The sequence below is a fragment of the Halichoeres trimaculatus genome, unplaced genomic scaffold (genome assembly GCF_033239565.1).
Source record: "Halichoeres trimaculatus isolate MK-OKI-2021-1 unplaced genomic scaffold, fHalTri1.1 fHalTri1_scaffold_20, whole genome shotgun sequence".
Classification (NCBI taxonomy): domain Eukaryota; kingdom Metazoa; phylum Chordata; class Actinopteri; order Labriformes; family Labridae; genus Halichoeres; species Halichoeres trimaculatus.
The window spans coordinates 13,351,381-13,363,868 of NW_027437198.1; the positions used below are offsets into that span (position 1 = coordinate 13,351,381).

Consider the following 12,488-nt stretch of genomic DNA (forward strand, 5'->3'; position numbering starts at 1 on the left):
ATGACCTCCAGTAACCTCGCAACGTCACAGCCCTTTGTGCTCTGATTGGTCAGTTCTATCAGAGGGGCGGAGGGGGTAGAGCCAGGGGGGCGGTTTTTGCAGCATGGCAGTATTTACAAAATCGCCACATTGAATGGAGCAGACCGAGCGAGTTTGCTGTTTGTCAAAACTTCACCGTAAGGCATTGATAGCACTAATAAAATGGCAGAGTGTAGGATACGTCCTTTTGTATTGGACCCCGAGTCAGACCCGGACGGTTCTGCAGCTCAGGAGGAAGAAAATCCACCTGGACACAGATCATCTCAGGACGCTTCAGTGTGGTGAGTCAAACCGGTACTGTAACATGTATAGTTTATACGTGGAAATATAGGCAGACTTCACCAATAAACTATTTCTATAACAGGGCTCCATCCTGCTCCTTCACTTTTCTCTGTCTGTTTTATCCATCATGCTGAAAGTGTAGTCTAAAGATCGCCTCTACCGTCAGTTCGTCGCTATGTTAGCACTCAGTCAAGTTAGCCAGAGCTAGTAGGAGCTTTATTTATACTGGGCTCTTGGTGGATGTATCCCTCGGTCGCGGTTGTGTGACTAACTGACATCACAGAGGAGGAGCTGCTTTATCAGATTACTCCAATAAAAAGAGAGGATCCTTGTGTCGTCATGAAGGTTGAAATCTCGAAGCCAAATGTCAATGACCTATTTTCAGAGGCATCAAATCTCGTTCTAGGATATCAGAAAAAATACAATATCTAATTTTTTGAAAATTCAGGGGGTGAAAGGTCTTGTTTTCAGCTTTATTATTTTATATGTAAGTATTAAATCACGGATCAGCATGATATGTCCCCTTTAACATTTTGCTTTACCCTGCAAATTGAGGATTTAATGATTTTAGAGCAAATTTTGCAAGGGAGTGAGACATCTCACATCCTCATTATCTCTGCAGAGAGTAATGCATGCAAAACAGCAACAGAGGAGCAAAAGGTAAACAAAACATAGCAACATATATGACTGAGGAGTGAGACATCTCACATCCTGCCAATCTCTGCAACAGTGGAACAAACACGGCACTGCAACATGGTGACACCCAGTGTGACACCATCCCACCATCGTCTAGAGTCTGGGAGTGTTTCATCTTTGCAGGTCTACAGAGTAGGGCCTTACTTATCAGAGGAGCATGTCTGTGATGTGCAAGCATTACAGGAGAAGGCAGGCCAGGTTTTGCATCATGTATAGATAACCTATAGACATGCATTCTCATTTATCTTAATGTATGGTTTGCCTCCTCTTTCTGTCTCCTCGTTCTCCTCTCTCCTCCTCATTTCTCCTCCCCTTCGCTCCCTGGCTCCACATTCCTCTGGCTCCTGCTCAGAGGCCGCCGTAATGCAACACAGAAGGAACGCAGCTTTAAGGAGGTCAGTGTGAGAGAAGGGGAGCACTGAGGCCCTGAATCAGCAGCTCACTCCCAGCTACTGAAACACAGCATATTAAACAGGCATTTCCCAGGATTGTGTGTTCAGAGCTGCAGGTTAGAGGTTTCACCTTTGACTCTGCTCTTATTAGATTTACAGAGGGATGCAGGAACATCAGGTAACGGTTTGGAGGTCTTCCCAAAAGAAATGACTCTGGGAGCAGATTCTTGTTTGTATTACTTTCTGAGAAAACTTTGTGGAGTGAAGTTTTAAAATCCATCACAGAAAAACCTCCCAAGTTCAACTGACTCTCACACAGAAGGTTCCTGTTGCAGCATGATGGCAGAAAGCAGGCAGAGCAGGAAGATGAACTGTGAAGTGAAATGCTCCTCAAACTACAAACATGCATCTACAGCACATCAGAAATTTGACATAAGCACCAGTTTATGAAGCAGTGAGTGGTGTCACAGGTTCACAAAAATGTTAATCCAGGTGAGAAAGACAAAACAGAGTGTGTTAGCTTCATAAACCTGCAGGTGTAACAGCAGATTCACCAGGTTTGAATCATGCAGGAAGACGGAGCCAGCTCAAACGAATGCCTTGTAGAAATCCCAGCTTAGTGTTAGCTTACTGTTAAAACCATTATGAAAGCATGAGAGATGAGAGATGAGGATGGAGGGCATGCCAGGAACATCAGGAAGCAGGAGGTGCACTTGCCTGTAGCTTGAACGCTTTGGGAGATTCGGGCTGTTCATTACGGATAAACAAATGGAAGTGTTAAAACCTGAAGCTCTACAGAAACCAGAACACACTTAGCTCGACATTAGAGAAACTCTGGAAGAAGAGCACTGGATGACATGAAGCCAGAGCAGAGACCAGTGTTTAGCTTTTTATGTTAGCTGTGGATTAATACACAACTTTCATTATGACTGACTCTAAAATCCTAAACTGTTCTTTTAAAATACCATAACATGTGACGACTACATGTGTTCAAACAGGATAGACTGTAAATGAGAGGACAGGAGACAGTGAAGGTAAGGATGGAGGAGAGATCTGGTAGTCAGGCTCTCACAGGAATGTTGTGGTCTTTGCGTCCTTTGTGCGAGGAGGCAACATGGGCCAGGTACTGGATGACTTTCTTCGTGTTCTCCGTCTTACCGGCACCTGATTCACCCCTGAAAACAAACACAGCATGAGTATACATGAGGAGACCAGTGTTGCCAGATTTGGTTGAGCTATTTCCGCCCAATCACGTTCCAAAACCCGCCCACTTCCGCAAAAAAACGCCCAATAGTGTTTTACACACGAAAACATTAAATATTTTAATAAACGTGGATTTAAATGCATTTACAGTATTAAACATTTAAGCCCAAATGGCAAGTTGTATTATTACAGACAGTGCATGTCACAGAAAATGTGGAAAAAATGCACCTCCTGTATCCCAGTGACAGGCCCAAGTTGAGCGCACGGGCTTCTGCCTCAGGCTTCTGTGTCGGCGCACTGCGCTAGTTTGTTGATGTGACGTCACGTTATTATGGCAACATTGATAGCGACCGAAAAACTCACTGCAAATAAATGTTTTTAATTGAATATAATACGAGTGAATGAAGAAATCTGAATTCTGTATTTGTACTGTTTTTAAACCATAAAATAACAGTTTGTTGTGCTGTTGGCAAAAGCAGCCCAAATATTATACATCCGCCCAATGCATTTTTCCCTGCCAGATGTAATCAAACCGCCCAATCTGGCAACACTGGAGGAGACGGGGAGCAAATGCATCTTTCATGTTTCATAACGGTGACTCTGGGAGAAACGCGCTGCTGTAAACCTGATGTACCTGTGACACACTTATAAACATCTTTCCCCCTCACTCTTGCCTGAGCTGGTTTGATGCTGATTTTGAGTGACATTTGTGTTGCGAATGGTTTAGTTCAACTCAAACAGAATAAAATCTTAAATGCATGATGGAAAAATAACCAGTCAAGACAGAAATACATGAGCAGCTCCTCCTGCCCAGGGACCACAGATGTAAATTAGCTCAATGGCTAACTCTGGCTTGACAGTTTTCTTTGTTTTGATTGGTCCCTGTCAAATAAGTCAATAATAAAAATAAAAATAATTAAAAAGATCATGGAGGATCATCTGGGAGCTTATTCTTAAACTATTTTGTTTAGGAGAAGTTTGTCAGTAAGCTCTGTCCCAAAATAGAAGAAAATGACTTTGGCCACTTGAATATAAAAATATTTACAGCAGCCTTTCTTTTACAATCATGAGGCTTGATTCTAGGAAACGATCTGTGTCATCCAAAATTTGAGTCCAAACTTGTGGACAGACCAAACAGTGTAAAACCAAAGTAACTCTTACTCATTGCTCTAAGTGTGATGTCTAAGAACAGAGTAAACAAAGGAGAATCAGAGGTGAAGGAGGAGAAAATGAGCGTCTGTCAGGCTTGTTGTTGTGTTTTGCATCCATCTTTGTGTCTGCTTTACTGGAGAACTCTGTGGTTTGGTGGGACAGTCTCCAGAGTTTCCAGGCTCTGCTATTGGGCCGTCTCTAATGATAGCTGTGTTCAGGCAGGGCCGTCCACAGCTCCAACAGTCAAGACCCAGAGAGCCAGAAAAACCCCAAACCAGCACAGAAACCAGGCCAGAAACACTGCATCCAGCTACATACCGGTGGCTTTAGTCTAGGCGGCTATTAGGTCTGCTGCACTTAGAGTTTTGGCTGGATGGGCGGGTCCTCAAACACAAGATACAAGTTAGATGTACATCTCAGTTTGGCTGGATTTCTAAGGTAACTTTTTTTTTTAAAGGGAAAAGTTGTGAATGTGCCGAAATAGTGGGACCAAACCCTCTGAATTTCCTGCTTCACATCCTCAAGCCTCCCACGACAAAGGGTCACACTGCAAAAACTGAAATCTTATCAAGTGTTTTTGTCTTATTTTCAGTAGAAAATTCCTTTTTAGACTCAATATGAGCCAAATTTACATGACCAATCAAGAAAAATGTCTCGTTTAAAGTTATTTCAAGACAAAAATGAGGTCTGAATTGCTCGTAACCAGTAAAAAAATCTGCCAATGGAACAAGAGAAAAGTTACTTGTATTAAGACATTGTTCTAGTCTCAAGGAAATTTTCAAGCAATTTTTTCTTGTTCCATTGGCAGATTTTTTTACTGGTTGCAAGCAATTCAAACCTCATTTTTGTACTCTGATAACTTGAAACAAGACATTTTTCTGGATTGATAAGTTGAAAGTGGCTCATATCGAGTATAATAAGACAATTTTTATTTAAAAAAAGACAAAAACACTTGATAAGATTTCATTTTTTTGCAGTGCAAGAACTTTTACGCCTCATGTGTGAGAGATTTCACAAGTTCCCTTTAGCTGCTCTGGGACAGAGACAATTATAACAGCTGACTGCAGTGACCTCCCTCCGGGGTAATGACACAGGCTCATCCTGTGTTTGATCAGTTTTTCTACAGGTTGTGATCACCTCACTCATCCAACACTGAGGTGACTTTTCCCTAAAGCCCTTGCTGTCACCAACAGAGGGCGCAGTTTTCAGGATTTAGGTCAGATTAAGTAAGAGCTCTGTGCTCACTGGCAGCGTCTCCTAAAAGAGTGTGCCACTTAATTACTCTTGGCCACAGAGGATAAAAGCAGGGCACCAAACCGCACTCATAACTTCCTCAGTAATAGTTCGAGCTGCTGCACTACCCAGCATCCGCAAAGAGCTATTTGAAACCAGTCTTTAAATAAAACACAGCGAGATGATGGGAGCGGGCCAGCTGAGTCAGGGTGAGAGGAACACGAGGGTAGAGACGAAGGAAGGGTCACAAATCAGGTAATTCAGAGGTGATGATCCCTTTAAAGTGCTCTTTTCATGTTATCTACACTTGTGAGTTGTAGATAGTGACTGTCTTTGTAAAGGTGCAGCTCTATACTCTCTATCTGAAGACAGTTTCATTTTCCAGTCTGTCAGGCTGCCTTAAAACAGAGAAACGACATGAGGAGGAGGAGGATAAAGAGGGTTAAGGGTTGCAGTACTTACGTGCAAAGGATTGATTGGTCCTCTCGATCTGTTTGAAAAAAGAAAAAGCAAAATCAGCACTTTGCTCTCCTCTTTCTGAGTTTAACCTTCTTTACTACTGAAATAATTACTAAGAGGAGCATCTTGTGAACGATGATGTGAAACTGTCGATGGTGTGAAACTGTCAGACTTTGTCAGACTAAATAAAACCCAAACAGATCTGCTGCATTGCATTGCTTTTCTTTACAAAATTATTTCCTCTATTCTGCGCGCTCATGTCACTATAATCATGAGATTGGGATTTATTTTGCAGACCTTGTAGATCACTTCCAAAAACGGAGACCTGGTGTAAACTTTTGTTAGAACTTACAGGAAACACTGAAATAAAGGATGCCAAAGTCAAGAGCACATTTCACAGCCTGCCTCATCCAGGCTACCTCTCACATCACGCTGTGCGATGGCAATAAAACATTGCACAGGCTCGTAACTGAAGCTGAAACACCTTTCATCACAGAGGAATCCAGGCTTGAGCCCAGATGACAGGATTAGCTACAGCCACTGAGGTGTGTGACCTCTCAACCCTCGACGTCCTGCTGTGCGCAACAAAGACCTGTTTCCAGAGGGGACGGACTCATCTGTCAGCCAACAGAAACTTAAGACCTCTCCTGAAAAACAACCTCACCACATCAGGCAGTTTGAGGTGTTCAGTTTTTATGTCAGGGCTCTTGTTTTGTACAAATTAAGAACTAACTAACCAGCTGCATGCATTTAACTCCCTCTTTTTATAAAGATCAGTCACATCAAAAATTGTAAGTAAGTGAAAACCATCTTGGCTGAACCATGACGTAAAAGCACTTAACTATTTACTTGTGAACATGGTGGAAGTGGAAGTGGTGACATACTTTAAATGACCCCTACATGTGTCAACAGCTCAGGTCAGGAGTTAAAATATCTAAGATAAGCAGCAAGGAGGAGGAACATCTCCACCATCACTCTCCCTAACAGACTCTGTGATCTCAGGTGATTTACTCCTTTAGTGAGGACTAGGTTTGATCGTGTCACAGGTTAACAGTTATTAAAAAGTGATTCTTCTGTTTCTGGTCACTCAAAGTGTTTTCCTGCAGAGATTCTTGCGGCAGGAAACCAGGAGATTTTTCATTTCCTGAGACAGACAAATTTGGGAACACCTCCACATTCCTGCACCCAATAAAAACTGAGAGGAGAGGGGCCACCCTGAGTGTGCTCACAGCTCACACAGAGGCTGAGCACACTCTAAATAACACTGTTATAACATAGTAATGACTGTGCAGGCTGAGTGGAAAAAAAATGTGGTTAATTTCTAATTTTTTTAAAGAAGATTATGTATGGTAGTTGCAAAAAAAGGAAATAAAAAAGGAGTATGCTCCAACAACTAACTCCTTTTAAGTAGAAAAGCAAGCACACTTATTGTCTTTCAACCTTTTTCTAAAGATGTTCACTTAACTGATCGATTGTGTGAGTGTCTGGATGCTTTACCTCGCCAGTGAAATCTGTTTTCCTGTACATAATGCAGACACACTGTGAAACAAATATGCACTTAATGGACACAGAACATGAACGTTTTCTTCTTGTTTTGGCTCAGAGAGCAGCAGCTTTGAAAAATGAGGTGTTCACTTTAACTGGCTCTAACTCATTGATGTAAGGCAGTCTTGAAAACACAGGTCAGAGTTTGATTATTCATCCCACAGCCTCATTTACATAAACTTGAAGCCCATTAGACGTCCCTGATGTTGAGTCTTGCACTGTCTCAGGCACGCTATACTGCGTGACCTAATATGCAGATAAAAAAACAACACTCTCCAGACGGCCTTTGAGCAACATCAGTTCAGCTTTCAGTGATTAAACACAGAGACAGATTGCCTGTGTGACCTCATGTTTCTGAAATTAGGGCTGCTGCACAATCTGCATCTAATGGGAAACAAGTCCAGTACAGATTGTGATGCTGTAACTGTTCTTTAAAGGTTCCTTATGGGTGCCACAGCTACAGTCTGCTCACATTCCCAAACAGTGACCTCAAGTGTTTCTCAGGTGCTCTTATAAAGACTGCATGGAGTCATTTGTTTGTAATTCAGCACGAAGAGGAACCAGAAAGAACGAAGAAAACAGCAGCTTTTAAAGCAGATCAGATGGCCTCAACACACACACATACAGACACACACACACTTTCTGACAGACACACTCTTTAGACATCTATCAGAGTGACACACTTCATTCTCTGCTTATCAGTCATCTGTTTACTCATCTCACCTTCAGCGCCCTCTCTTTACTTTTTATTTGACCTTTTATTCCTCTGTGGACATTCATCACCTCCACATCTAAAGTGAACATCTCTCTCTGACGGACAATCAGCCCTACAATCAGTCTGCTCCGATGCCTTCACTCTTCTGTAAGGTCAGACATATAAAGCAGAAGCTGACGTGACTCAGGAAAATTCACAATAAGTACCTCTCTGTGAATCTTTACAGAGGAAGAAGTAAATAGCGTCTGTTTTGCAGCGTGCTCTGAATCTCTTTGACTAGCACTGAGCTGGTGGCAGGAAAATAAATAGAAACAGTTTATACTCCTCCTGATGGGCTTGTTTGCTTTTGTTGGTTCAATAAAGCATTCATTTCAGCAAAAAAACTTTTCACAACTATCTTAAACTTTGGTTTAAAATGATGTTGGGTCTCTTCTTGATGTGAGTTGGGTGAAAAACGTGTGAAAATCAGCTCCAATATAACCTGTGCTGTGAGAGTGGGTGGGTTCGTGCCTCCATCCCGTCCTCTTGGCAGCTGCTGCTTCCTACATCACCACAGCAACTAACTGCTAGGTCATATTTACCCAGGATGCCATGCTGGCCGGGCGTGGGTTGGACCAATCAAAGAGCACAGGAGCTCATTAGTGCCTCTGTAAATCTTCACCCGCTTTGTGCTTCCCCCTTCTCTCTCTGCCGCTCTCGTTTCCCCTCATGAATTGTGCAAAGCCAGATTACCCGACCACTGAGGGAGACTTTTCCACTCCAACACATGTTTTTAATTTGAACACCTCATCAGGACTCTGAGACGTTTCCGCCACAACAGCTCACAGCTAATCATATAGGTTAATGCTAATATATGGCGGGAATGAACTGGCCACTCATACATGGAGTTTAGGGTTAGGTCAGCGTGTGTTTGGGTACAAATAAAAGGAAACGACAGCAGAGGAGAGACAGCTCACAGAGTTCAGTGAAGGGTGAAGTTCATTTCTACTTCATGTTCAATGCAGATCCAAAAACAACTCTTGTAACTGCTTCAGCTGATATTTCCAGCTAGAGGTAGGGGATATACAGAGTATTTTCGATTTATTGCAGGTTGTTGCACATGATATCCAGGGAAAGGCTTTATTGTGACCATCGAGTAAAAATTGTCAAGTAATTGTTTCAAGATGTCAGTATTTTATTCTTATTCAAGCTTTACTTCCTTCACAATTCACAATTTTCTGATGTTTGTTGTAATGATGTCTATATTTTAAGACTTCAGATCTGCATTGTGAGTTATGTTAGTCGTAACTATCATGTGCGTCATGTGATATGTTTAGTGTTGTCTTACTGTGTGGACCCCAGGAAGATTAGCTTGTCACCTTGGTGGCATCTGGGGATCCTTAACAATAAACAATAAACTTGGTGCTCCTGTCAAAGCAAGCAGCACACTCCCCCACCCACCTCAAAAACTCCCCCCTGCACACCAAGGTTATAATAGTTTTGGATTTGTCATTATAGTTTGGTTTTAGTTAGTTTTGACATTTTATTTTCCATTACAGTTTAGTTTTAATTATTTTTAGAGCAGGCATTCTAGTTTTTATTTAGTTTTGATTTTTGCAGCAAGGCTTAGTTTTAGTTTAGTTTTAGTTTTTTCATACCTTATTAACCAGGTGCAGGATTCAAAAAGGTCAGAGTAAATATTTTGTCACACTGTTTATTTTCAAGTCCAACATAGTGCTCACTGCTCAGTCAGTGTTGATACCGAAATGTTGGCTGCTGCCTTAAACACATGAAAATAATATAAACTTAGTATAAAAATATAAGAATAAATTCCAAAAATAATGTTAACATACATTACATAAAAACAACATTAACATAAATTATAAAAAAATAATATAATATGAGCTTCAATAAATAAAAACTTTGACTCTGTAACAATAAAGGCAGACTCAAATACAATAAAAACTTTGACTCTGTAACAGTCTTACTATTACAGATGCTCTAATTCATTGCTCCACTACGTATCGTTGCAGCACAGTGCACAGCCAGTCAGTGCAGTAAACAAGCTCGTCCCAGTACGCCCCTATGATGGTGCCATACGGCACTGACAACTGCCGAAAACTGTCGTAAAATTGGTTGGGAAAATGCGTCTGATTAATTTAAATCCTAAAGGCTATCAATATTGTCAAAAGCTATAACTAAGGGAATTTTGTCTTTAATTCTGGTTAGTTTCAGTTAGTTTTGTGAACACAAGATACAGTTTTAGTTTACTTATCGTTTTTGTTTTCTTTTTTAGTTTTTTTTAGTTTGAGTTAACTGCAATGTATTTTAAATTTTAGTTTCGTTTTAGTTAACTATTACAACCTTGCTGCACACACATGTTTTTGTAGAGGAGTGAAGAGAAAAAGTTGCTTGTATAACTCGCCAGTTGCAGGTTTGAGATTTGCAAATGCAAATTTCAAAAATCCAACTGAAGGGTCTCCTTAAATCTTTATAGTGGTGTCATTTTATGCATCAAAGAAAATTAAATTTGTGTAGTGATTTACAGAAGAAATCAGTGTATCACCTAAAAACATAGAGGCATTGATTTCAGGCTGTATCATGCAGCCCTATTTCCAGCCCTATAGTGACACTTTAATCATGAGCTGGTTCCCTTCAAACGTCTGCACCAACTCTGTCTCATGGCTGCACAACACTTCTGTAGTACCCAGCAGGGTTCCCTTTGCTGCTAATAATTTATCCCCCTCCAGGATTAAACAAACCCTCATTCCTCACATTCCTGAGTGTTCCCCCTCACTCCCCTCCTCTTAAGCCCCAATCATTACCATAACTCCCCGTTATTGACCTGATTTAACCTCATACAGCCTCAGCACTCCCCTCCTCACTGTAACTCTGTTTATCGCCCTGCTCTGAGGACTTTGCATGTTCATTTTTATCATGTTTTCTTGGGAAATGGAGTGATTTTGATAAGCAAGAAGCCAAGAGATCAGGTTAATGTAATGTATTATCAAAGGCCTACTAAGCAGAGAGGGTAAATATGTTACACAAGTCAAAAATAATAAAGCATGGGAAAACATTGATATTGGCGTCAAAGCTGTACATCAAAGTTCCCTTTAATAAACACAGCTGAAAATCCCTGTCCTCACACTCAGGGTGAGCGTCTACATCATTTTCCTTCCTCTGGTGTTTGAAACATTTGGAAAACAGTAAGATGGTAACAAAACAGGTGTAATATTATTTTTTAATTGTTTTTAATTATCAAGGGCCTGACTGTGAGACCAAACTGAGTCTCAAGTTAACTCCAAACTGAAAAGATTAAAGTGTCCAAACCACGACCTCCAAAAAGCTCTCCCCACATCCATGGACCTCAAACTGATTTCCTCATTCTTGTAACCATCCCCAATTGCATCCACTCGTTTTCTTCATTTCATACTAATGTCGACTGAAAGAAGAAAAGCCTCCCCTTCACTGTTCAAATCAGAAAACTAACATTCGTTTCTGATGAGAAACAGGCGTGAAATGATGTATGAAGATGGAGCTTGGCTTCAAATCATGATGAACAACCTTTTGGGGTCTTTGCAGCTGGATGTAACTCAATTCACACTCCAGCTCAAACTTGCACAATTTGCTGCATGAAAGAAAATCGTGAAACGCAGCCGTGCGTAGTAAAGATCATTGCACCACAGTAACTACTTCAAACATGAGACATCCTGAGTCAAAGCCAGTGGACTGCTTGTCAGTCAATGAAAATAATCAATACTAATCAAAAACAATAAAACATAGACCCTGTCTCTAAAGAAAAAACGAAACTCAAAAAACAACAACAACAACAATAAAAACTATAGCCTAAATGAAAGGGAGTTTATACAGTTCCTGAATTGTTTGTAACATGTACTTTTTCCCAGTCAATCCGTACTGTCTGTCAAACATTTTTAACATTTCTGCCTTCCAACCGTATTGAAGGGCAGCATTTCTTTGGCAATGTATCTGTCTTTGAGCGCCCACCATTTGGCGCTTTTATTTCTATTTACTTTGCCGACCAAAAGCCTGAGTAAGAGCGGATTGTCAAAGAACAAGGCTCCGCTGCACCTCCCCTTCTTCTTCTTTGTCGCCACTATTTTCAAACAAATGCGACATATCAGCTCGTTGGTGTTCATGAGCTCACACTTTGTTCATTCTGATAAAAAACAAAATATTCCCACACTGGGACTGTGGCAGGCGGCTTGAGAACCGTATCTTTCATGCCATCACTCATATTAGCATGTGTTTCCTCCTTACCCCTCAGGACGCTCGCTTCAGCTCTCTCCATGTGTACACGCGAGCAGCCAGTCTTCACCCCAAAGATCGCATTTTCGACAGATGCTCACTCCGCTATAAATCCGCTAAATCCGCTATAGAACCTATGCACCCCGATGTTAGGAAAGATAGACGTAGTGAGCCATCTTCTCATTCACTCTCTTTAGTCGAAAGAGAGGAGGAAAACAAACATGCGTGCACGTGTCAGTTTATCGAGGCTGGCAAACTTACCGAGGACGTTTTTATTTATTGTTCGGTTAATTGATTTATTGATTATCGTGACAGGCCTATCTGTGGATCAAAATTAGCTTCTGTGCAAAAGTAGCACATAAAAAAAATGTACAAAACTTAAAAACCTGCTTACTCACAGAGGTCCACAGAGGCAGGACAGCATTCAGAGCTGCTTAAAACCTCAAGGACAAAGCTTCAAGTGTGTGTGTGTGTGTGTGTGTGCCTGTGTGTGTTAAAGAGATACAGAGCTCGTTCACATTCCCAGA

The 12,488-nt window shown here is 41.2% G+C and overlaps 1 protein-coding gene across 5 annotated transcripts in view; it reads right to left on the minus strand.

The window, feature by feature from the left end:
- The window catches only part of LOC141809844 (myosin-10), a 52,160-nt gene that overhangs the window by 19,002 nt on the left and 20,670 nt on the right, over positions 1 to 12,488 (minus strand). For 3 of the 5 annotated variants that reach the window (XM_074697053.1, XM_074697054.1, XM_074697056.1), the window contains exons 4-6: positions 5,460 to 5,487; positions 2,482 to 2,584; positions 2,127 to 2,156 (exon numbers count right to left, since the gene is read on the minus strand). In XM_074697053.1, the coding sequence (XP_074553154.1) occupies positions 2,127 to 2,156; positions 2,482 to 2,584; positions 5,460 to 5,487 (161 nt within the window). The remainder of the gene's footprint in view (positions 1 to 2,126; positions 2,157 to 2,481; positions 2,585 to 5,459; positions 5,488 to 12,488) is intronic. The other 2 variants (XM_074697055.1, XM_074697057.1) reach the window with 1 other exon arrangement.